Source organism: Oryx dammah, unplaced genomic scaffold (assembly GCF_014754425.2).
Source record: "Oryx dammah isolate SB20612 unplaced genomic scaffold, SCBI_Odam_1.1 HiC_scaffold_27, whole genome shotgun sequence".
In the NCBI taxonomy this organism is placed as follows: domain Eukaryota; kingdom Metazoa; phylum Chordata; class Mammalia; order Artiodactyla; family Bovidae; genus Oryx; species Oryx dammah.
In genome coordinates this window covers 73,559,993-73,585,188 of record NW_024070211.1, presented here as the reverse complement: position 1 = coordinate 73,585,188, position 25,196 = coordinate 73,559,993, and the positions used below count along the sequence as shown (strand labels likewise).

General features: G+C 34.6%; 1 protein-coding gene across 4 annotated transcripts in view; it reads right to left on the bottom strand.

Moving 5' to 3' along the window:
• CCNT2 (cyclin T2) overlaps positions 1-25,196 on the bottom strand; it is a 34,628-nt gene that overhangs the window by 4,570 nt on the left and 4,862 nt on the right. For 2 of the 4 annotated variants that reach the window (XM_040228398.1, XM_040228399.1), the window contains exons 3-8: positions 12,549-12,677; positions 10,680-10,740; positions 8,679-8,741; positions 5,529-5,574; positions 3,732-3,895; positions 431-501 (exon numbers count right to left, since the gene is read on the bottom strand). In XM_040228398.1, the coding sequence (XP_040084332.1) occupies positions 431-501; positions 3,732-3,895; positions 5,529-5,574; positions 8,679-8,741; positions 10,680-10,740; positions 12,549-12,677 (534 nt within the window). Of the gene's footprint in view, positions 1-430; positions 502-3,731; positions 3,896-5,209; positions 5,575-5,694; positions 8,658-8,678; positions 8,742-10,679; positions 10,741-12,548; positions 12,678-25,196 lie in introns of those variants that run through there. The other 2 variants (XR_005718971.1, XM_040228400.1) reach the window with 2 other exon arrangements.

Genomic DNA, 25,196 nt, shown 5'->3' with positions numbered 1-25,196 from the left:
GAAATTTCTTTGCTTATAAAAATTCTATATTAAATATATGAAAATAAAATCACCTGGGGTTGGACTTTATTGCCAGTAAACAAACATCTTATTTAGAGCCATAAAATAAGACTATATATAGTGAAAGCACTGGCTTTAAATTAGATACTGAATAAATTCCAGCCCAGCATCTGAAAGAGGAATTTAACTTGTCTAGCTTTAATTCCCCTTCTTGTAAAGTGAGGATACTATTTACACAGTAATCACTATGAGAATAAGAAATCCATATTTATAGCAAAGTCTACTGGACACAGTAGTGGGATAAATTATGAGCGCATGTAGCTTATGATATACTGTAATTACTTCAAATATTAGATATAAGAATATTTAACCATAAAAATTCAAATTATTAGCAAACTGATGTTCTGATAAACCCTGTCAATTCTCTTACCCTCCAGTATCGAATCTTCTTCAACCTACTAGGCGTTTTCTCCAATATTTGTAGAAACTCATGTGTTAGCTCTAAAAATAAAATTTAAATTTAAAACTTAGAAGGTGCCTTTAGATTTAGAATTCTCTCAAGTGGGCAATATTAAAAAGAAAGCACAAGAGTTCATCTACTTCATGACCACCTTCCTAATTCAACCATCAACACATACAGAAGTACACACAGCTCTGAACTGGTATTTTCAAAGAAGAATCTTAAAAAAATTTTTTTTGATTAAAAAAAAAACCAAAACAAACAAAAAAAACCAATTAAACAAAAACCCCTCCTCCCACATCTCCCTGATTTTAAATGCTTACTTAGAATCTCTGAAAAATTTAGTCACATTTAAAAAATTGCTTCCAAACAGAAAACTGCTATCAGGCAAACATCAGGAATAATTGTGGTGGGCAAGGTCCATCATTAGATTCTTTACAATCAGTGCCCAAAAGTTTAAGGAAAAAAGAGAATATTTGTATAATCAAGATATTAATTACAAAGAGAAAATTAGTAACTTTACGACCCTAACCAAGTGATCATGACTAGCATTACCAGCAATAAAACATATCAACTTGATACACCTTGATGAAATGCACTGAGTAGGACAACTCATTTCTGTGGTATTCTTGCCCAAAATGTAAAACCTCTATTTAACAATGGGAAAACATCAGACAAACTCTAACTGAGGAACATTTTATAAAATAACTGACCATTATTTCTTCAAAGTGTTAAGGACATGAAAGAAAAGATTGAAAAATTATCACAGATTGGAAGAGATTAAAGGGGGGCATGGCAACTAAATGGAACATGGGATCTTAGATGTTATTATTATGTAAGATGCTAATATTAGAGAAACTGGGTACAGGGTATAACAGCACAGACTCTGTACCATTTCACAGTTTCTTTAAATTTAAAACCATTTCAAAGTTAAAATGAAAAAATTTCTTTACCTTACTTGTAACTTCCTAGCAATCAACACACTATTAACATTTCAGTAAACCACCCTGGTCACATTTCTACAATTTTTCTTCTTAAATTTAGGATTATAATGAAATAAGAGATGATTCACTTTTCCAAAGTGGTATGGTTAAGATGAATTCTAGTTTCCAACTCCATAGAAAAATAGTGTTATTAATAAAGTTACTGGCCACTCTCAACACAAGTATTAATAATATCAAATGAGAATGTCATGTAATATTATTAATGCCAATTTAGTATAAAGAGACTGATAAAAATTTGGCATCATTATGTGCTCATAATCTGCGACAACTAGTTCCTGCTAAAGTCTCAGGAGCTTTTCGATTCAGTTTAGATGAAAAAAAGATCTAATGCCTATACTACCACTTCTTCATTAAAAAAAAAAAAAAGACCACTTTTCTATTTGGACACAGTAGTTAATCTAGCAGATACATAATCCCCCTGGGTCCAAAATTAACAATAAATCATTCTGATTCAGCTTCAGAAAAATTCAAATTATAAAAAACACACGAGGGTTTGTTATTAGTCAATAACTGCCCCGCCACAACCTTCTTATAGGTAGGCCAAACACAATCAATGTTGTTCTGGTGACAGTCATTAAATGTAAAATTCAGATACTCTTAACATCTGAAATTTTGTTACTTTTTAATGTAATCAAAATAGAGAAAAGGCTGCTACATAATATGTTGAAATTTTCAATGTGTTAAGTGTCCAAGATTCCTATTCAATGTTCAAATGAATATGAACTTGAGCTTTTTCAGAATAGATGCAAAAAGATATTTAGATGGCTCGTGTTGTGTCAAAAAAGACTTTACCTACAATTTAAGAGCAGGATAAAAGGCAGATTACTTGCTTTCTATAAACTTTATTTTAGAGACATGTATAGAAACTATTTCTATTAAGTTTTTATCTTATTTATATCTTATCATATCTATCAATAGATAAGACAACTATTTTATCTTACCTGTTGACTGCTAAAATAAGATGGTGGTACAGATAATTTCAAGTCACAAATGGGAAAATAAAAAGTTCCCATTAGTTTTTAGAAGATGTTATAGTTCAACTCTCTGAAGATTTCCTACTACTCTGAATAAACTTTAAACTATCACTAGTGAGCCAAATATGACCTGTATCCTGTTTTTGTAAATAGATATACGCTATAGATATAAATAGATATAAGCTATACACTTATAGTTGCTTGTGGTTGCTTTCTAGCTCTGGTGGCAGAGTTGTCTTGTTGCACAGACAGTATAGCCCACAAACCCTAAAACAGTTACTACTTGGCCCTTCACAGAAAAGGCTGAAGATCCTTAAATAAATTTCTACCTTAAAGCAGCATCTGAGATATTAATGGAAAACCACATTCCAAAGCCTTAGGGGTCTCTCACTTTTACGTAACAGATATCCTATAAATCCAGTTTTCTCATCAGTTTTAATTTTGTAAAGGAAGCTGGGGAAAGCACACAAAAAGAAGCTGAAAACCTAACATACCAGTTTAGATCTAAGAAGTGTTATCTATTTCCTTTCTGTAATCTATAGTTCCTGGTTAAAATGTCTTAATCTGCAAGGATATTCTACCTCTGGCCTGCCAGAAAAATTTCCTATCAGGAGACCCCCAAATGCCAGATTCATAATTTATAGAACTTATACTCCCAATTTTTCCTTGTCAATTCATACTTATTAATGCACGGCAACAATGACACGCTTTATCACCAGCAGAACAACAGAACAAGGAATATTACCATGAAAATACCATTAGCTTACTGCTTCACATCTTCTACAGTAAGTTAATACATGACTTTGTGTTTATACATTTTAAACCCAACAAAATTAGTATACTTTAAAATTACATATGCTTGTATTATCAACCTGCAGCATTATATTAAATCATATTTGAAAAGTCATGAAAGGGTTTTAGATATTGAGTAGTGGTTAATAATATGTTCATTTTTCCCCCTTTAGGCTAATGAATTTATTCTCATCCTCTTCATGTGATCATGTAACTGTACTTTTAAATCCTATTGCCAAATTGTTAAAACAGAACTATGTTTTAAAAGATTGTTTATCTTTTCAAAAGAGGAAATACCAGTAGATGAAATGATACCTGGGATTGGCATCAAGTAACTATAGGGTGAAGGAGGATCCTAGACTGGCCAAAACTGTTCAACTGACCATGAAAATATGGGAACTCAATATTTTTTAAAACCTATACAGAAGCAGACAGAATGTTTAATCCACGATAAAAAGTAAGAAAATATTCTGTTGTAACCAAAAGACTTTCTCTACTTACCATCTAGTAATTCCAGAGTAACTGTAGGATCCACATATTCCCACCAATGTTTTCCATCAGTTGACACAGGAATCTCCCAATTGGACCATTTGCAAGCCAAATGAATGCATACACATGCTATCACTGTTGGTTTATACTGAAGACAGAAGGTTGTAAGATGCAGACTGTTGTAGAGCAGATTTGGAACGAAGAGTCATAGAAATTCAAATATGTAAAACAAAGAAAAACATTTACCAATAAGATTAGAGGAAAAACAAAATTATGTAAGTTTTCTTTTTTAAGTCTAGAGTACAAAACCTTATTTTACAGAATTAAAAGCTAACATTATGACACTTTTTATGACTATGGTCACAAAAACTCAAACACTAAAAACCCATATAGATTATCAATGTTTTCATACTCTTACTCCCCAGAGTATATTATTAATACTACTAATACTAATATATCAGTATTTCTAAACTTTGTTTTTACATCTAAATTACAACTATTTCTTTATAAAAGTAGAGGAAAACAGTACATTTTCAGTAATTATTATATATAAGTAAAATGACTTAAAACTTTTTTTGGTGGTATTTTTGTTTCTTTTGTAATGTCATGGTAGAATAAAGAAAAAAGCAGAAAACTGTACAACTGACAAGGTAATTTCAATACCACATTATAATTATAATCAGGGATTCTACCATTCCATGTGGCTTAACATTCATTTATTCTGAAGTAACTTATATATTTAACACTTATTTAGGTAAAACTATCTTCTCAGCAAAGCCACAGAGAAAACTTACCTTTTGCTGAATAGCTTCAAGGCCCAATGCTGCTAAATCTACAAAAATACTACCTCTTTCCTTCCATGACATGCCAAAAACTGCACTTGCAACATGTCACAGCTAGCTTTTTCTAACCCAAATTTTAAATTTAAGTGGTTCTTGCCTTGTTATTCAGTATTTCTAGGGACAGAGGTTAAATCCCAACAATATATACCTAAGAAAATATACTGGCTTTTTTGGCAATTCAAAGTTTTAAACAAAACATAACAGTATCACAAGAAATTAAGGACCACATAAAGCTGGTTTAGTCCACTCCTCCCCAATGACTCATTTAAAAAAACAAATTTAAATCATTATTATAACCAATCCAGAACAAAATTATATATTAGATATGAAAGGCTTTTAAAAACTATTCTTCCAGTTCTATTTCAGAACTGATGAAAATGTCTACTGGTCAAGCACAAACCCATACTGTTCTTTAGAGAAAGTACTGAACGTTTAAGTAAAAATTACACTTATGCAAATCAAGGCACTGATAGGATGTGACTACTACTAATCTACTACTGATGGGTATTATCTGGAAAAAAAACCCAAGTTATATAAATTTTATTTATTAAAAAACTTTAATGATTAAAGTTAATATAGGATCAAAGTGAAATTTTTAAAAATTGTCATTTAACTATAATTGTAAACTAGAAATAGCTTTATACTTACCAAGTTGCTCGAATTTCTAGGTTAAGTTTAGCTCTTTGTAATCTTTAGCTGCTATTCAGGCTACCAATTTTAGACTTATGCACTCACAAATCGAGAATATGTCACCAGAAAGCACCACTACACTTCACATTGTGCATTTAACCCCTCTGTGCCAAAAGTCCCTTGTACAATACACCGCAAAGCAGACAGGAAGGTACCACCACAGTAGATGGTCCAGTCTCCTGCTGCAACAAGGGTGAGAGACACATTGAGGGGGCCCTGCATTAAAGGAAGCTATAGTGTGCTACAACAGTGCAACAAAGAGGGTCAGGATAACAACCTGTTGGTAGCCATGAAATAGGATGTCTGTGCCAAATCCTTGCTTGCTGTAAGAAAAGAAAAAAAAAACGAAGACAATACTATCAGCTTTAACATGCTACCATCAAAAAGTTCTCAACACAACAAAAACTTCAAAGATTTGTACACAAAAAGTAAATTTTACTTACTACTTACAAATATCACAAGAGCGCCATCATTTTCTATACTACTGAAAATCTTCAACAACATTCACTCAAATGTTTCTTGCTATCCCCCAAAGATCTGAGAAACAAGCCGATTTGCTTTTAGCTAGCCAGTTACAAGGGCTAAACTTGTTACTAAGTTAAGCATCTAGTCAGCTAAAAGTTGCAATAAAGCATTCTCCTGGATTTAAAAAAAAAAAAAGAAGAAGAAGAAGAAAAGATTTTGAAGTCTAATACAAAATACAAAGAGTTGCCTGCCAGACTTAATCCTCAGTCATCACATTTAAGTTGGTTTAAGTACTTCCACCAAAAAAACAAAACAAAAAACAAAAATCAAAAATAAACCCCCAACCCCCAAACTCAGAGAGGACAACCTGCTCAGTTTTTCATCATGTTACTAAGCATCAACAGAATAAACAACCTAAAAACATCACAAGGATGAATAGAAACCACTGTAATTATTTTTAAATTATATAATCCAATTAATGGTAACTTTAGAAAAGATATAAGTACTTTAGAGGGAATCAGGATACTTCAATACTGGTCCTTAACAGAAAAGCAATTTTTAATAAGTAGTTTCTTAAGACACTGGCATTGAAAACAGCCCCCATCTCCCTTCTTCTACTTCTTATTCTTCCCAACATGGATGCCTTTGCTACAGTTTCCCTTTCTCCCCCAGTTACATTCATTATCACTGACATACTTTTCCCCTCTGCTCACCTAGGATTAATTCACCTCCACTCACCCCACTCTAACAGGACTCAAGTTCCTTGCCCTCTCCTAGTTTTATTCGTGGCACGTGTAATTCCCCGCTGCCCCATGGATCATCAACATAAAGGTTTACAAAAGGGATTTGGGCTTAGCAGAGCTGTGCTAAGGAAGAGTGTCAAAGCATCGGATGTCTTGGAGGCATTGTGACTTAAGTAAGGCATTCTTTCCTGGTGGAGAGGGAAGGAGAAATCACAGAAATGAAAGGTCCCTGTAAAATGACATTAGCCAGTTTTGCAGCAAAGAGCATAATAACTTTCTCATCTCCAGATATGGGGGGCATGGGAGAACTTCAAAGAAATCAAACCATTTACCCCCACCCTCACCCCACAAAATAATCAAAATATATAGATAAGTAAAAATAATTTTAAATTGCCATTGTACTCTTCACCTCAGAATATATGTAAATTCAGTAACCTATTAAAAGTCATTGCGACAGAGAAAAATGTAAGGAAAATGTTCTTTTGTTAGCTTAAAGTGGTTTTAGGGCAAAGGAAAAAAACATATACCAAACATGAAAGAACATTTAAAAAATGGACTAAGATGCAAATTATAGTTACTTGTAAATGTCAGTCAGACAAAAATGACATTAAACGAGATTTTTACAAAAATTTAAGAATTCGTCACATTTTAAACATTAATAACAGTAACAAAAAAATCAGATTTAAATATTTTGCTTTGGATGATATATCCAATTTACAGATTTTGTGAATGTTTATATTTTACTATTCAGTTTTGCAAAATAAATGGACTTTAATCTCTCTAGCTTCTTTAGACAGGATTTAAGAGAACCTGACTCAAATTTCACAATACCAGGCTGAAAATTCAGTTTCATTTTCTACTAAGTGTGTGTCTATACTTCTTAACCTATATTTAATATTTTTCTTCAACATCTTTCTTTGCTAAGCTCAACTTAGGGCAAATTAAGTGCCTCTCCATTATTCAAACAAAACAGCTCAACCTTTCAAGTTTCCAGGGAAACAAAACTTCTCTAAAGCTTTATTTTTTAATTCCATGTCTACACTAGTTTATCCATACAATTCTATACTATGCTGTAATACTAAGGATGAGAAAGTGCTACAAAACATATAACCATGAATAAGAACCATAATTAAATATAAGTAACATTTGCTCTTAGATTTAAAAAAAAATCTAAGTCCATTTCTTAACAATGACAACTCAGTTATCAGACAATAGGTTTTTTTTTTTTTAATGTAGCCATTAACACAATAAAATCCTACCTAGGGATAAAATGAATTCAATTTAGAATGAATAAAATAAGAGAACATTCAGGTAAACACTAGAAACAAGGCTTTCAAAAGTCTTACCCATTTTGTTTAGAACAAACCTAAAGAAGTCTAGTGGTAAAGGAATAAAATCGCAAAATTTCATTTTCAAAAAGAAGTAACAGAAAAAGGCACACTAAAAGTTCCAAGTGACAAGTGCATACCACTTCAAACGGTAAACAGGAAAGGAAAAGCAGGACAGCATGCATCTGTGTGAAAACTTATTTCTAGAGATACAATGATATATAGGATTCATTAACAAGAGTAGAAAAACACACACCACATGCTTTATAAGTAGTAAAGAAACAGTACAAAACTTTGTACTCTTGTTTATAAACTGTTTAATAGGTATATCACATGCTATTATGTATTATACACAAAAAGGAAGCCACTTTTAGTAAGGCTAAAGAACTTAAATCAATTTTGGCCAAATGAACACAGGAGTTAACATTCCCTAAAATGACAAATCTAAAGGCAATTTTTATCTGAAAGATGTGAAGGTGATCTCCAAATTCGAAAACTGTAATCAGTTTTCAAGAAGTCAATGAAGTTTGATATAAATTGGAAATTAATACTATTTCCTCCACCTATATGTTAAATGGCCCACATCTTAAACATTAACTGAAATGGGATGAGTATAGCCCAAAATAAACAATTCTAGTATTTGGAAGCCCTCTAATTATTATTTTTTTAGTGAAAAGAGACTCTCACCTAAATTTAAAGGAAGTTAATTCACCAGCAAGGACCAAATATACAAGTAGATGAATAGGCAGGTGTAGAACACTGAAACATAATGCTTCACACTGACATTTGTCATTTTATAATAAAACCCCCAAAAGCTAGGAGAACAGAACAGCAGTCATTTCAAATATAGACAATAAGAAGCATTGGTAATAAGTTTCAAAGATCACTTACCTCTTACTAACTGGGTACATTTCACCACATCTGTGTGTGGGTGTTCAATGGTGATCTCAAAACCTGAAATGAAAAGCACTTTTTTTCCCAATCACTTATACCAGTACAATACTTGCCTGAGAAATCCCACTCATCACACAACTGTAAGTATGAATTTTTCATTATTAAAAAAAAAATCAAAAGTTAGTTTCTCATCACTGACATGCTTATTATACCTTCAATCATAAGAAGTAATATCTCAAAAGCATTCCAATTACGAAAACTGAAAAAGTTACTTAGAGATAAACAGTATTTATTCAAAATTCTGAATTACAATTAGTTTGAGATTATCCTTAAGTTACAAACTACAATCTGACAATTATTAAAGCAACCCCACAATTTAAGCAGGGAATTCATCTATGTAACATATTTCTTAAGTATATTCCAACTCCTTCTTTCAGAAGATGTGACAAGAACATTTTTCATAAATATAATCTTTGGGCCACAGTGGGAGAAGTGATCTTTTAAATGATACAGTCCTCTTATTTTCTCAGTGTACCTTAGATAAAAGAGTTTCAATCAGTTAGCTTGTAATTACATCTTATTACTAATAATAAAAAAACTGTTAAGGCAAGTGAACCCTATAAGTAGGGCATAGTTTCTCCTTTTCCTTTCTTACAAGTGCAGGTTGTTGTATAGTGCCATGAGAAGTAGTAAAGGAATAATATTCCAATAAGCAGGTAATCTCGATTTTCAAAGTTATTGTGTGGTCTATTCATATTTGTTATTAAACTTGCAAAAATTACACTTTAGCCATGAAGTTGTATCTTGTAAATTCTAATATTCCCCTTAAAATAATGCTGTTCATTCTGTGTTTAAGAACTCTGTCATCAGTAATATGAATATGATGGATTTTATATGATAAAATAACTTAAAAATAACGTTTTCCCCTTCAACTTTCGTTATATGAATATTTGTCAAATCTCAGATTTATATAGTAACAGTAACATGCTAAATCACTAGATTTGGAGAGAATAAAAAGATTTTCACTTTTATTTTTCTTGTTTAGTTGCATCCAGATTCTCACTTTCATTTTTCTATCTTTTTATATTATAAAAACCTTCAAGAAGTTATACGTGTTTCAAACAACCTACTTATGTAACAAAAAAAAAATCTGTCATAATGGAAAGCTACGATTATGAATTCTATTCAACATCTGGGAATTGAGTATAAATAAGATAAAAACAACTAATAATAAACAGTGATTATTTATGAAACACCATGTGGCAATTAAAAATATCTTCCACCTTCAAATTCACAGTGTTAAAGCAGAATTATTATTCTACCTTGCACACATAGGATAAAAGTAAAGGAACTATGACCAAGTTTACAAAGTAAATAAAGAGTATATATTTAAGTGCAGATCTCAATAAAGCCTATATTCTTCCCATGACACCCTGCTAGGTCCTTCCAGAAGTAATACATGACTTTACACAGTCCACAGCTGCTTAAAGCTCAATCTCCTCATGAGTAAAAGATTAGAATAAATGATCTTCAAAGATGATTTAAGTTGCACAAATCTTATAGACGATTAACTTTTAGACAAGGATGATAGACACTTAAATTACTGTCATATTTAAAATGATGTGATAAATTCATAAGCTCTAGCATAGCGGGACTGCCTTGGATGTGTATAACATTATAATCATATACGACAGCCCTAAAGGACCATTTTATTACCCAATGCAAATCCAGAATGAACCAGAGTCTTAACTATCTGAAAATATGAGAAATCACACTGAAAGCTATGTTGACCATTCAATTAAATGCTAAATGAAATTAAAATTTTAAAAATGGTTTCCTCAGAACCAAGCACTACTACTCTGGCTCCAAGCTGTATTTTCTTCAATGATAAAATTGAAACTTTTTTCAATGATAAAATTATTTCAGAAATCTGTTCCTTTATTTAGAATACTGCATTGATCAACACATACACAAATAATACTTGACGTAAGTACATACCTAGGGTTTGTAGCATTATGGTTTCAAGTAAAACCAGTTCTTGAGTCTGTTGAAGATAAGTCTGCCAGGTAAAAATAATATCAAAAAGTTTAATAAACATAACATAGCTAGACCACAGGAATGTTAAATCTCTTAAGATTAAATTACAGATCCATTACAAACTCCAACAAAATCTTTTGGAAAATGAAGATGAACTGAGGGTGACAGATAAAACCTATTTCTGTGATAAACAGATTCAGTTACTTCTATTATAAGAAATGTTAAAGCAAAACAAAACAAAACCAATCTAAGGCTAATAATACAAAAGAGGGTAGATTAACTGAAAAAAAAGAGATCTCCAGTCTGTAAGGTAAAACTTCACCTAGGCATTGGCACTTTAAGTCCCATTAAGGATAGGAAGCACCAACTCAAGAAAGATCAAATTCAAACTGGCCTTTAAACAAAAGGCTCATCAGCTCACTACAGGATACTTCATGTATTAATTCCTTGACTTCCACAGTTGGTCAGTGAGTTATTTTTTAGAATAACTTTTTCTCTTCAGAAAAGACAAAATCAAAACCAACCCTCAAACCCTTAGATTAAAAAAAAAAATTTTTTTTAAGCTATAAAACACAGAAACAATGTACCAAACACCTGTGGGGACAAAAATAGAGACTTTTTCCTCAACTTCACTAAATCATTCAAGTGTAATCACTCAGGGAAGAAAAGGTATGAAAAATTTTCTGCCATCTCATTCTTACATCATGACAAATGACTAGGGTGATAAGAAAACCGTATTATATATATATAAATATTCATTTATGTAAGGACATACTGCTAAACTCAAGAGTGAAAGCATCTTTAATTTTATTAATGCCCACTTTGAGAAGATCACTGAGCTTCATTTTACAACACAGTCTTTTCTATTATATAAACAATACCCTAAGTAATCACAAGAAATAATTCTGAGTTTGTAAAGTTAATAGAAACTACAAGAAATAATTTTAAATAATCTCATATTCACTATACTGAATGGCCACATTAATATTTTAGTCTCTTAAATCCAACATGTAGGATAAATGCTTGTCATTAATAGAATCAGATATATTTAATCTGGACCTTAAACTTGATCCAAATCGAACTGAATTAATACTAGTAGTCATTCAGTAGTTAATAGTTCTTGATAAAGCAATTCAATTACATAGGAGTGCTAGAAAAATGATTTCAAAAGCCCAGAATGCTATAGCTTCCGTTTTAGGACGTCAGAAGACTTAAAAATGGGGATTTGAAACTAGACCTATTGAAATGTTGATGAGGAACAAGCTGTTTGGAAACCAGTATTACTTTTTTTTCCCCCCTCCAGACTATTTTAAGGAAAATAAAAATATTTTTGAAGTGCCACTCATGTAAGCATAGTAAAATGCATCTTTATGTAGCAGAGAAAAGCAGTAGTATATATGTATTGATAATAGAACACTTCTGTAAAAAGACTAATTACTGGTCTAGAGATAAATCCAGAGATTTTTCTATTCCTTCATTTGCTGACAATTTAAGAAAATATCTATCTATGGTCTAAAATACATCCAAAGATGAGAGGATGTCCCTTCTACGTGTATCATTGATTTGCTGTGAGAATAAACAGAACATGAAACACTTAAAAGAGTACCTTTGAATCAAGGACTTAAAATGATTCAGAAAGACAAAAACCTCACAAACATAACATGAAATGTATTTCTGTCAGATCACTTCCTGGTATTTACCTTCCTAAGTGATAACAGAAATAAGCAGCACGGGACAGCAACACTAATTGAATTACATTTTTATTAGGTCTAAATGATGAAAAGGTTTCAAATTTACAAAGAAAACTCAAAACAACGAATTTTTACATACATCACATTTAGTATCCAGCAGTGGCTCTAGGGGATGAAGACAAGCATGTGCTACTTTGATAACATGTTCAAGTTTTCGAGCCTGTTCTTCTACTTTTGCAGCCAAGAATAATGCAGTAGGTGATATCATCTGCAGAAAAGACAAAATTTGGTGATTTAAAAACACACACATTTTGGGAACACCTTCTACTTTTTAAGGGGGGGGATGCAAAAAAGGAATGTAATATTCACAGTATGAACTGAAGCTGGGCTATGACAAGATTGATGTAAGTTTTTAGAAAGTTATTCATTAGATATAACTTGTTACTTCAGTCTATAAAATCTGTTTTACTTGCTTTGCTTTACTTTGCTTTTTTAGAAATCTAAAAGGAAAAGACTTACACTTTAAAAGAAAGTTTAAATAACAATAATAATGCACACTGGGGAAGTAGAGGAAAAAACTAAAGCAAAATAATAAAGCCAAACCTCTTTAAAAAGGAAGGAAGGAAGAAAGTAAAGAAAAAAAAAGGTGGTATAGTCAGATTTTCCCTCTTTTGAGGCAGTCACCACTCACTGGTACTCTTTTAATCAACGCTTCATTGTTTGGTTAAGAGCTATACCCTCTTACTTAAGAGAGAAAAAGAAATCTCCTAGACAAAATCATAGGATTCTGAACATGAAACTGCTACTTAATTTCTCTATAACTTCAATAAAGCAATATTAAAAATACCTTAAAAATTCATGTAAGACAAACCAATAGCGTAGAAACCTTGCCAACTGGAGACAAATAAATCATCAATTTGTTTTACCTTTAGTAAGTTGTCTACTGCAAACAGAAATGTAAGAACACAGCACTACAGAGATACTGACTAAGAGAACACCATTTTGAGCAATTATTTATCCAAAAAGTTAGCACTAAACCAAATAATTGCTGAGTCAGAAAACTGGCATATGTTAAATGTTACTAGAAGTAACATTCTAAGATTCCATACAAGAAATTGGTTGTGAAAGGATCATTTCTAAATGTCAAGGTTCAGGTACATTATTTTTTAAGAGATGAACATCTAATTGTGTGGAGGCGGGTAATCAATCCCTACACAGAAACAATACCAACAGAAGGACGGGAGGAGAAAGGAGGGCATAAATCCCATTACATGTTTTGGGTAGTCAAAATAAAGAGAAAACTTGATATAGGGAAGATGGACCCTTTCTTCTGACAGCTCTTCAAACAACTTACAATATCACTCCTAAGACATAAAACTTAATCCTTGGATTTTGGCTTTGACAGGGGCCTTCTCTAATCCAACTGCATTTGCAGATAAGTAAATGGAGTAAAAATGACTTGATGAAGTTGTCTTACTACATAAAAATCTTTAAAACAGACCTAAAATTAAGTGAGTTTGGCTCTAAACAACCAAAAATAATGTTACCTTAAACAGACTGAATAATTCCACCTTGGACTTTCAATTTATTTCAGTCATTTAAAATTAAAATGACAAGGCAGGCTTAAAAATTTGAGAATGCTGATTTAGTCAAGCAATACCAAAATTAGTCAGTATTCTTGAATTATCAGTTATATAGCAGTGATCCAGGGCAGGGGATTTTCTAAATTGTAAAAAGTATAAGATAACTGAGAGTAGACAATTATCTTCCATCTGTTCTGTCATTTTTTCTACATACTGAAAATTTCTTACCACTGTTACCTAGTTTGATTAATTTCTTTGCTATTTAACAGCTTACCTCAAAAGATCACATCCTCCCAACTTCTGGAATCAGAGTGAAATGCTCTTCTTTATTCAATAGGAAACAGTATATTCCTCTGCCATTGTACTTATACTGTATTCTAACTTCTGATTTATTATATTTACCTGCCCTACCAGTCCAGAAGCAGCTTGAACACAGAGACTAAATTATTCATTTGTGTTCCCATTATCTAGCATTGTGCAGCTGCTGTTCACAATACTTAATGAATGACATGTGGAAAATCCACATAAAGGCACCAACATTAAGTTCACAGTATTCCAAATGTCATAATAAAAATCTAAGAGCCAATGCCAAGGTATGAAATGCAAGAAACAATAAAGTGAATATACTTTCACTTTCCCACAATCTCTCATTTATTATCTCATTCCTGTCTAAAAGAGGAATGGCTACACCAAAATTCAAATGTTAGAACCATCTGTCGAAGAGTGAAGCATAGAGGTTCAAGTGAAAAGTCAAATTAGGCTGAACTTAATAAACTGTTTGCCTAACTGCCAGATAATTTCTCTTAACTTTCCTAAAAGGCATTTCTGAAAATCTCCAGTGAGTTTTTCTTGGTAAAACTCTCTTTGGACTCCTAGTAACAGCTCCATCCTCTTCAGACTTTTTGTAAACCTTGGTATCAAGAAGAACTTTCAAGTCACACAGCTCTTCACCTTAGAAGATAGTCTCAATGGAATCACAATATGCATACTAGTGAGTGATTCTAAAATTCTACAAAAATTAAAAAAAAAAAAAAAAAGCATTTGAGGAGCTTAACATTGATCTTCAGGGTAGGTTCCTTGTTTATTTACCCACATGCCTAACAGAAGTCTTTCTGTTCTCCCTCTAAATAGCGTTCAAGTCTCATTCTCCTTCAGAACAACACTAATACCCAACACTCTTTCAAAGTTCCTGGTGAAATCCACTAACTCCACTCAGATTTCCTCCTCTACTGCCTGCAAACATCTTACTCCATCAGGGCTGTAAAAACAAAACAAAACACCACACCTTTTTAGATAAATACTTAGTGAATATCCATGTGAGGCTTAGGATGACTAAGGAAGGTAATTAAACTAGGTACTACTGCTTTTCGTATGAAAAGCTGATTTTGTTGTATGGCTTACTAAAATGAAAATAACTCCAAAAGTTTAAGTAATAACAACATTTCTAGTTGGTCTGTGGCTTTTAAAGGTGAACACACTTCTGAAGGCAACAAACATTCATTACCAAACTTGGTTCAAAGTCAAAGAATTTATACCAATATTGGAAAATAGTCACTTGGCTGGTTCACATGACCAATTACACACTGAGATTCAGTTTACTGGGGACAGGGACCATGTGCTATCCATCTTTTGTGCTCTGGTACCTAGTTTAATAAACTTTCTCAAGGTACTCTAACTAAAGGTAATAAACATTGATCTTGTGTCCAGAGTTTGTCACTCTAGCAGACGTACAACTATTTCACGGAGATATTACATTCTCAAAACAAGACAAATTTCTACAGAAATATACCATACAAATGATGGAGAGGGGAAGGTGGAGGTGATGACACCAGCTGTCGCATAGTAGTCAGACTGTCTCAGTGGAATCCTGGCTCTGTTATCTGACTAGCCTAGGAAAATTACTTATTCTTTGTGGTTCAGTTTCTGCATCTGTAAAATGGGAGAAATAGTATCTGCTTATAAAGTTGTGCTGAGGATGAAAGGAATCAATATACGTAAAGCACTTGGAATAGTGCCTCACAGTTAATATGACTCAAATATTACTACATCCCTTCTCAGCCTTTTGGCTAAGATTGAGTGTACTATGTTGCAAAATAAAACCACAGCTGTGTATTAAGACTCAAATATTATTATTACTATATTTCTTCTAGGCCTTTTGGCTAAGATTAAGTGTACTATGTTGCAAAATAAAACAGTTGTGTATTTCTACTGTTGATTTTAAATTTAAAAAGTGATTTAACACGCTCTTTAAAATTCCCTCCTTTCTTGCTCATCTTCTTCCTCGTACAAACTCAGTTCTTTAAAGGGTTCACTGCAGTCCTAACTATTTAACTATACAGATTCAAATACTGAAATGATGACACCTGGTTTTACTTTAATGATTACACTTGTAACTCTTTTCTCTTCTCGCTCCAATTGTTTTTCCACACTTCTCTTTTTCTATTCCTTTGTATGTTTTGATTTCTCCCTCTCAGTCTGACTCCCTCCCTTCTCTATCCTCCTCCAGCCCATTCCTGGCCACTGTCTCCCCCGCCTGCTCATGATGCTCTCGCTGCTGACATTCTTCACTCTCATTGCTGTCTTCAACCTTGATAGTTGGAGGCAAGGTCAGTCTGCATTAACAAAAAGCTTAGGTGATTGTTAAGTCACTGAAAATGGTTATATCACCATCAGTTTCAAATAAATCATTTTTGTCTTTATTCTTTCAAGTAATTAATTTACTGCATAAACTTTGTGCATACATTTGTATTTAAGAAAGAGCCATGGTCATTTTGTTACTCTTCAATCTCCTAATCCAAAAAAAGCCCTAACAGAAGCAAAGAACTCAAAGTCTGTTTTCTATTTGTTAATACATTATCAACAAGCTTCTAATATATTTTTAGGTTTCATCTTTAGGTCCCACAGGCTGGTGAGGCTATTTCTCCCATATCCCTTAACTGCCCCAACACTCCCTGTCCCCTAAGACTAGAATTAACTATTTTCTGTGCCTTGAAGATGCTTCATTAATAAATATCCAACTAGTTCTAGGTATTGCAGCTTATAATTTGGGACTATGACTATAGTTAAGGAAAAATGGTAATGGTGCAGCTTCAGCAGAGACTCACAGAAAAAGGATTCCAGAACACAAAAAGAAACCTGCTACATTTCTGAATACTACACAAAGAACAGTGAAGTTAGAAAAGCTCCCCTGAAGCACATCTACTTATTAAAGCTCTTAAAAGAGTTCGATAAAAATTATCTAGGTCATACAAAGACACTGTAAGAAAAAAATTATGAGTTGTCCCATAGCATCAAAAATCATGCTAGAAATAAGTGCTTCAGGGATTTCCCTCGTGGCACAGTGGGTAAGAATCCACTTGCCAATGCAGGGGACATGGGTTCGATCCCTGGTCTGGAGGGATTTCATATGCCCTGCAGCAGCTAAGCACTACAACTACTGAGGCCTCATGCTGCAACTTGGAGAAGGCAATGGCAACCCACTCCAGTACTCTTGCCTGGAAAATCCCATGGACAGAGGAGCCTGGGAGGCTGCAGTCCATGGGGTCACACAGAATCAGACACGACTGAAGCTACATAGCAGCAGCAGTGTGCTGCAACTACTGAAACCCATGCATCTAGAGCCTATGCTCTAAAACAAGAGAAACTTCCACAAAAGCAATGAAGACCCAGAGTGGCCAAAACAGCAACAAAAGAATTTTTTTAAAAAATTCAACAAAAGGTACTGAGAAAATGGAATACTTGCATGAAAAAATGAGACCTTTACCTTATACTATAGACAAAAATTAACTCACAATGGACCAAAGACCTAAATATAAGAACTAAAACTTAGAAGATGATGGGAATAACTTCATAATTCTGGATTTGGCAATGATTACTTGGGTATGATACCAAAAGCACAAGCAACAAAAGAAAAATAGGTAATCTGCACTCAAAGTTAAAGACTTTTGTGCATCAGGAAAAAAAGAGAAGTTGGCCTATAGGAGAAAATACTTGCAAATCATATACCTGATAATGGATTAATATTCAAAGTATATGAAGAACTCATATAAAGTAACAACACCCAACTAAAATATGGACAAAGGACTTGAATAGATGTTTCCCCAAAGAATACATATAAATGGCCAATAAACACATGAAAAGGTGTCCAAGGTCAGTAGTCACCAGAAAATTGTAAATCAAAACTTCAATCACTTCACACCCATGAGGATGGTTATTATCAGAAAACCAGAAAAGGGTAAGCCTTAGAGGATGTGAAGCTAGCATCTGTGTGCATTACTAGCTAGAATATGAGATGGTGCTGGTGCTGGGGAAAACAGGATGGCAGTTTCTCAAAACATTAAAACAGAATTATAATGTGATCCAGTAATTGCGTATCTGGGTACATACCCCAAAGTACTGATAGTAAGGAACCAAGCAATTTGTACACTCATGTTTATAATAGCTATACATCTGCCCATTAACAGATTAAAATGATCAACAAGTTGTGATACAATTTGTGGTACATACTCAGCTTTAGCAAAGGAAGGGAATTCTGACACATGCTACAACAAAGACAAATCTTGAAAACATTATGTAAAGTGAAATAAGCCAGACACAAAAGTTCAAATATTTTAGGAGTCCACTTATAAGAGGTACCAAAAAGAGTGAAATTCATAGACAAAGTAGAATGGTGGTTGCTGAGGGAAAGGAGACACGTGCAGTTTGATTAATGAATGGTTTCAGTTTGTGAAGATAATAAAGTTCTAGAGATGGATGGATGGTGGTGATGGCTACGTAACAATGCGAATGTACTTAATGCCACTGAACTAATACAGTTTAAAAATGGCTTAAATGTCACATTTGTGCTATATTTTACCACAATTAAAAAACACCAAAAAGCTAACTCACCTCCAGACATTAAAAAATCAATTCATAACATAAAACCTAAGTAAAAAGGATATGAAATCACATATTCAAAGAGCATATCACACACCTGATCATATCAACCTAGAGCAACCAACACAAAAACACACTGTACTGACATGACTGATTTTAAAGGGAAAAATAAACTCCTGGGCTACTTAGGTAAAAAAAGAAGAAAGAAAGAAAGAAAGAAAATTAGATCACCAACCCAAACTGCCAGCAATGCTTTTTACCAGGAAAGAAAAAAGTTTACATAAATTTAAGATACTCAAGAAAAGAAAGCAAGAGCCAAGTATTTTACACCCCCAAATTGACCGTGGGTATAAAGGGCACAAACTATTATCATGCAAGAATTCAGATAATACTGTTTCCATGATCTTCAAGAGAACTTCAAACAAATGACTCAGAGATTTCAACATAAGCACCAAAGGCTCAGACAGTAAAGAACCCACATGCAATTCAGGAGACCTGGGTCAGGAAGATCCCCTGGACGAGGAAACGGCAACCCACTCCAGCGTTCCCGCCTTTAAAGTCCCACGGACAAACGAGCCCGGCAGGCTACAGTCCATGGGGTCGCAGAGTAGGATCCAACTGAGTGACTAATATTTTCAACTCTCAGTGAACAATACTTCCCTGGTGGCTCAGATGGTGAAGAATCTGCCTGCTATACGGGAGACCTGGGTTCAATCTCTAGGCTGGGAAGACCCCCTCGAGAAGGGAATGGCTACCTGCTTCAGTATTCTTGTCTGGAGAATTCCATGGACAGAGGAGCCTGGACGGGCTATTGGGGTTGCAGAGGGTTGGAGTGAGCGACCAATACTTTCACTTTCAAGTGAACAATACAAATAAAGTTACCTGCAGAACTAAGCATGAATGAAGATTAAAAGGAAGAGTACAAGATGAACCTGGAATATCTTGTTATAATAAAATATTTGAGGAAACTATCCCAGATTATATGGGTATGGAATTATATACACTCTGGCAATTCTACTCCTGGGAAAATACAAGGGCAACCAAAACATGGTTCTGGTTTCAAAACATTTATGTGGAAACACAAAACACACATAAACGTTCATAGTGGTAATATAACAGCCAAAAAGCACAAACAGCACAAATGTCCATCAGCTGATGAATATACATACAAAATGTAGTATAATGGTAGTTCAGCATGAAAAATAAATTAAGTACTGATACACAGTACAACACAGATGAACCCTGAAAACATCATACTAAGTAAAAGAGGTCAGTCACAAGGGATCACAGACTGAATGATTCCATTTATAGAGACTGTCCAATAGGCTGCGGGGGAAGAATGGGAAGAGATGGCTAAAGGATGTGGGGTTTCTTTTTGGGGTAATAACAATTTCTTAAATTGATGCACACAACTTCATGAATGTACACAAAACCCACTGTATTGTACACTTTCAAAAGGTGAAGCACAGTGTGGGGATTTTATCTCAACAAAGGTGGTAAACACGGGGCAAGAATCAAGTATTTATCCTACCTTTCCCATATAAACTTGTACCAGCATGTGTCCAAATAGTAGATGAATCACAGCATTTCACTATAAAAAATATTACAACTTAAAAATGAAGACATGAAGAGTTAAGAGTATCAATGAATTAAAGGATCGAGGCACTGAATATCAACACCACAAAAAGAAACCAGACATTAGGAGTGTCCTGATTGAAGAATGTAACAGCACTGGTAGTCTTGCCAAAGGGATCTAAATGAGTCTGATCAAATTTCTGGACCCAACTGGTAATTTTCAGGGAATACAAGAACAAAGTACATCAAGTGAAATATGGGGCAGGATGAAGCACAAGCTGCAATCAAGATTGCCAGGGGAAATATCAATAACCTCAGATATGCACACGACACCACCCTTATGGCAGAAGGCGAAGAGGAACTAAAGAGCCTCCTGAAGAAGGTGAAAGAGGAGAGTGAAAAAGCTGGCTTAAAACTAAACATTCAAAACTCTAAGATTATGGCATCCGGTCCCATCACTTCACGGCAAATAGACGGTGAAATATTGCTAACAGACACAGACTATTTTCTTGGGCTCCAAACTCACTGCAGATGGTGACTGCAGCCATGAAATTAAAAGATGCTTGATCCTTGGAAGAAAAGCTATGACAAACCTTGTGTGTGTGTGTTAGTCGCTCAGCCGTGTCCAACTCTTTGCAACCCCATGTACTGTAGCCTGTCAGGCTTCTCTATCCATGGGATTCTCCAGGCAAGAATACTGGAGTGGGCTGCCGTTCCCCTCTTCAGAGCATCTTCCTGACCCAGGGATTGAACCCAGGTCTCCTGCACTGCAGGCAGACTCTTTACCATCAGAGCTACAGGGAAGATCTTGACAAACCCAGACAGCATATTAAAAAGCAGAGACAACACTTTGCCGACAAAGGTCACTGTAGTTAAACCTATGGCTTTTCCAGTAGTCATGTACAGATGTGAGAGTTGGACTATAAAGAAGGCTGAGCGCCAAAGAATTGATGCTTTAGAACCGTGGTGCTGGAGAAGACTCTTGAGAGTCCCTTGGACTGCAAGGAGATCCAACCAGTCAATTCTAGAGGAATTTAACCTTGAATATTCATTGGAAAGACTAATGCTGAAGCTCCAATACTTCGGTCACCTGATGTGAAGAGCCGACTCACAGGAGAAGACCCTAATGCTGGCAAAGATTGAAGGCAGAAGGAGAAGGAGATGACAGAGGATGAGATGGTTGGATGGCATCACCGACTCCATGGACATGAATTTGAGCAAGCTCTGGGAGACAGTGAAGGACAGGAAAGCCTGGCATACTGCAGTCCATGGGGTCGCACAGAGTTGGACATGACTGAGCAACTGAACAACAAGAACAAAGGAAAATGATAAACTGTACTATGAGTCTACAATAAGCAAGATTCAGACAGGTGGAGACTCTATAGGTTAAATGTCCTAGATCCCTCAACAGACAAAATTCAAGTAAAAGAAAGGGATGGAGGGGAAACCTGTACTTTGAGACAGGAAATCTGTCAATTCTTTAATAATAGTCAAGGACTGTAGAGTTTCTGTCCCTTTGTGTAGGGAGGGAAAGGGCTGACACTGGGATAGGGCACATGAAGGCAATTCTGGGCTAACTATCAAAGTCCCCTTGCTTGAGTAAGAGTTACAAAGTTGTCTGCCTTATAATAATTCACTAAGCTATATATTTAGTGCTTTTATATGTTTGTGTTTCATTTTATAACAATTTTTAATTGTTTTAAAACCCACTTTCTCCCTGCTTCCACTGGGGGGTGGGGGAGACACAAGTTGTTTGATCCCTGGTGGCACTAAGATCCCAAGTGCCATGTGGCCAAAACCGCCCCCCAAAACAAAACAGAAACCCACTTCATTCCATATATGCAGTTATGCTACAGAACTAAATGACACCAAATAGGTAAAATGCAACAGGATGTGAATAAGACCCAAAGGATAAGGTCAGAGAATGAAAAAAGAGCAGCGTTATCCGGGGAATGTTTTTACAGAGTTGGAACTTTAGCTTGGTCGCGCAACCTGACAGGTCAGGACCGCATGAAAAGTGAAGGGAATGCACCACATGGGAAAGCAGGGATGCGCAATGCAGGAACGCCAAGACTGATGTATGGCTGAAAGACTGTCCCGCCTAATTCAAAAGAGGATTTCCCTGGATTTTGTACAACACGATAAGTAAACAAAAATCTGAGAGTATTTTCATTATTCATTTGTATACTCATCTCTTTAGAAATCACCAGCATCAATAGTTACTGCACCCTAGTTCTTAAATACATTAGGGACATTTCTTAAACGTATTAGACAAAAGTGAAAACAGCATGGGATTAGGCAAAAGATCTGAGTTCAAATGCCAATCACATGATGACTGCTTTCTTTCTGGACAAGTAACTTAGTAACCGCATCTGTTTCTTCAGAAGGGTAATATTTCAGCTGCCCTAAGTGAAGTGCATATTATACAGTGAGATCTTTCCCAGTAGTATTAGTGGATTTTGAACGTAAGATTATTCTTGGACTAACTGCTTATTAAATTTAAAGGCAGGGATGTCCCTGGTGGTCCAGTGGCGAAGACTCTTCGCTCCCAATGCAGGGGGGCCCAGGGTTCGATTCCTGGTCAGGGAAATAGATCTTACATGCTTCAACTAAGGGTTCACATGCCAGAACTAAAGATCCCACACACAGCAAAAAAAAAAAAGTCCCAAGTACTGCAACTAAGACTCGGTGCACCCAAGGAAATAAATCTTAAAAAACAAAATTAAAAGGCAGAAGTAGAAGTGAGCTATAATATAAACAACCACTCAGATTTCAAAGACATTTTATTCTAGCAGCTAAAGGAATTGAAATACATGCTGATTTAGATCCTACAATATATGGCCACTGTACAGTTATCGCTCAGCAGCCACAGGAGTGACTGGTTCCAGGACCCTTCCACAGATTCCAAAACCCATGGATGCTCAAGTCTTATATAAAATGATGTAGTACTGGCATAAATCCTATCAACATCCTTCTCTATTTTTTAAATCACTTCCAAATTACTTATAATACCTAATATAACACAACTCCTATGTAAATATTAAGAGCTGCTGGTGTGGGGTAAACACAAGTTTTGCTTTTTGGAAATGTTGAATTTTTCCCAAATAGTTTCAATCCACGGTTGGTTGAACCCACAGATGCAGAGGGCTGACTGTATAATGGACTATGAGACACAGAGGAGAACTCAAAATTAAAATGAACAATCTTCAACTTTTTTAGCAGATGTCAGTGTTACCTTAACAGTAAGAGAGAGGATCCCAGGTCTCACCACAAGTATCCTGATCACACAGGTTTAAGATATAGTTCACTAAAGCATATTTTAAAGGAACATTTTGGTAATTCTCATGCAGGAAGCTGGTGAATCACTACTGGCACAATGCAAAAGCTTTATACGTACTGCTTTCAGTGATAAACTTCAAGGCTATGAAAAGATTCCTAACAACAGATACTTGAGGCAGAAATAGTGATAACTGCATGAACAATGGAGTCTAGATCTGGGTGAGATTTTTGCTTCTGTCACTCTGTTGCTGTGTGACTTCAGACAAAGTGTTTAACCTTTATGATTCTTTTCTTCCTTATTTGCAATAAGAGGATAACCAACTTCAGATAAATATTTAAGAACAACACACCAAAATTAACCTAAGGAGGAAAAACAAAACACAGAAGCCCAAGAAACTCTTCCCATGAAACCAGTAAATGAATATAGTAGACACTTATCTCCAGATAAAAATAAAAGTAATGAAATAAAGCAAAATTAAAGGCTGGTATGTTTGAATAACAAAAAAAAAATTATGTCAAAAACCACCATAAACAAAATTAGAAGACAAACTACTAAAATATTTGCTAATATAAGAAATTCACAAAAAGCTCAAATAAGAGGCTAAGGAACGCATTAGTACTTCAAAGAAAGGCAAACTAAATTTAAACTTTAAATTTTAGGAATATCAAAAATGTTTCCCTTAAGCCCTAAATTAGAAAAAGATCACAAATTGATCTTTGTTCTTAAGGTCCTTGAGGAATTAAGATGAACAGGCAATTTCTTACTAGAAATATAAAATTCACCAAACACTCAAAATTAATCTAGGAAGGATAACATAGCTTTAGTCTCCTTAACTCTTTAGGTTAACCCATGGTTTTCTCAACCTTAGCACTACTGACATTTTGTACCAGGTACCTCTTGGCTTTAGCCGGCAACTCTGGCTTCTATCATTCACTATGTATCAGTAGTACCCCTTCCCCTAGTTGTGACAACCAAAATGTTTCCAAACATTGTTAAATGCGTGGTGGGCAAAACTGCCTCTGGCTGAGAACCACTAGGTAAATCTATACCATCCTTTTCTAGTGCCACCTTAAAAATTACTTCTCCAGAAACAGCCACATCTGTCCCCAACTGGGATCAGTCCAATTCTGTATGTTTTTATATTTGCTGCTATGTGCTGGATCCAAAGCCTGTGAAAAAACAAACAAAAACCCTTTCCTCTGCTGATAAAGATACACACAAATGTTTGCACAAGCAAAAAGTATTTCTGAAAGGGCACACAAAAACAATGAACAAATGGTGTAGGGCATGGGGCTTAGACACTTAGCCGGAAGGGAGGTTTATCATATCCCCTTTTCTACCATTTTCATTTAGCACGTGTCTGTTAATTTTCAAATAATAAAACACTTTCAATGTATCTACATAGGGAGGAATGTATATAGAGGAAAATGCAGAAGAATTCATTCAACACACCTGTGAAACAACAAGATTTGAT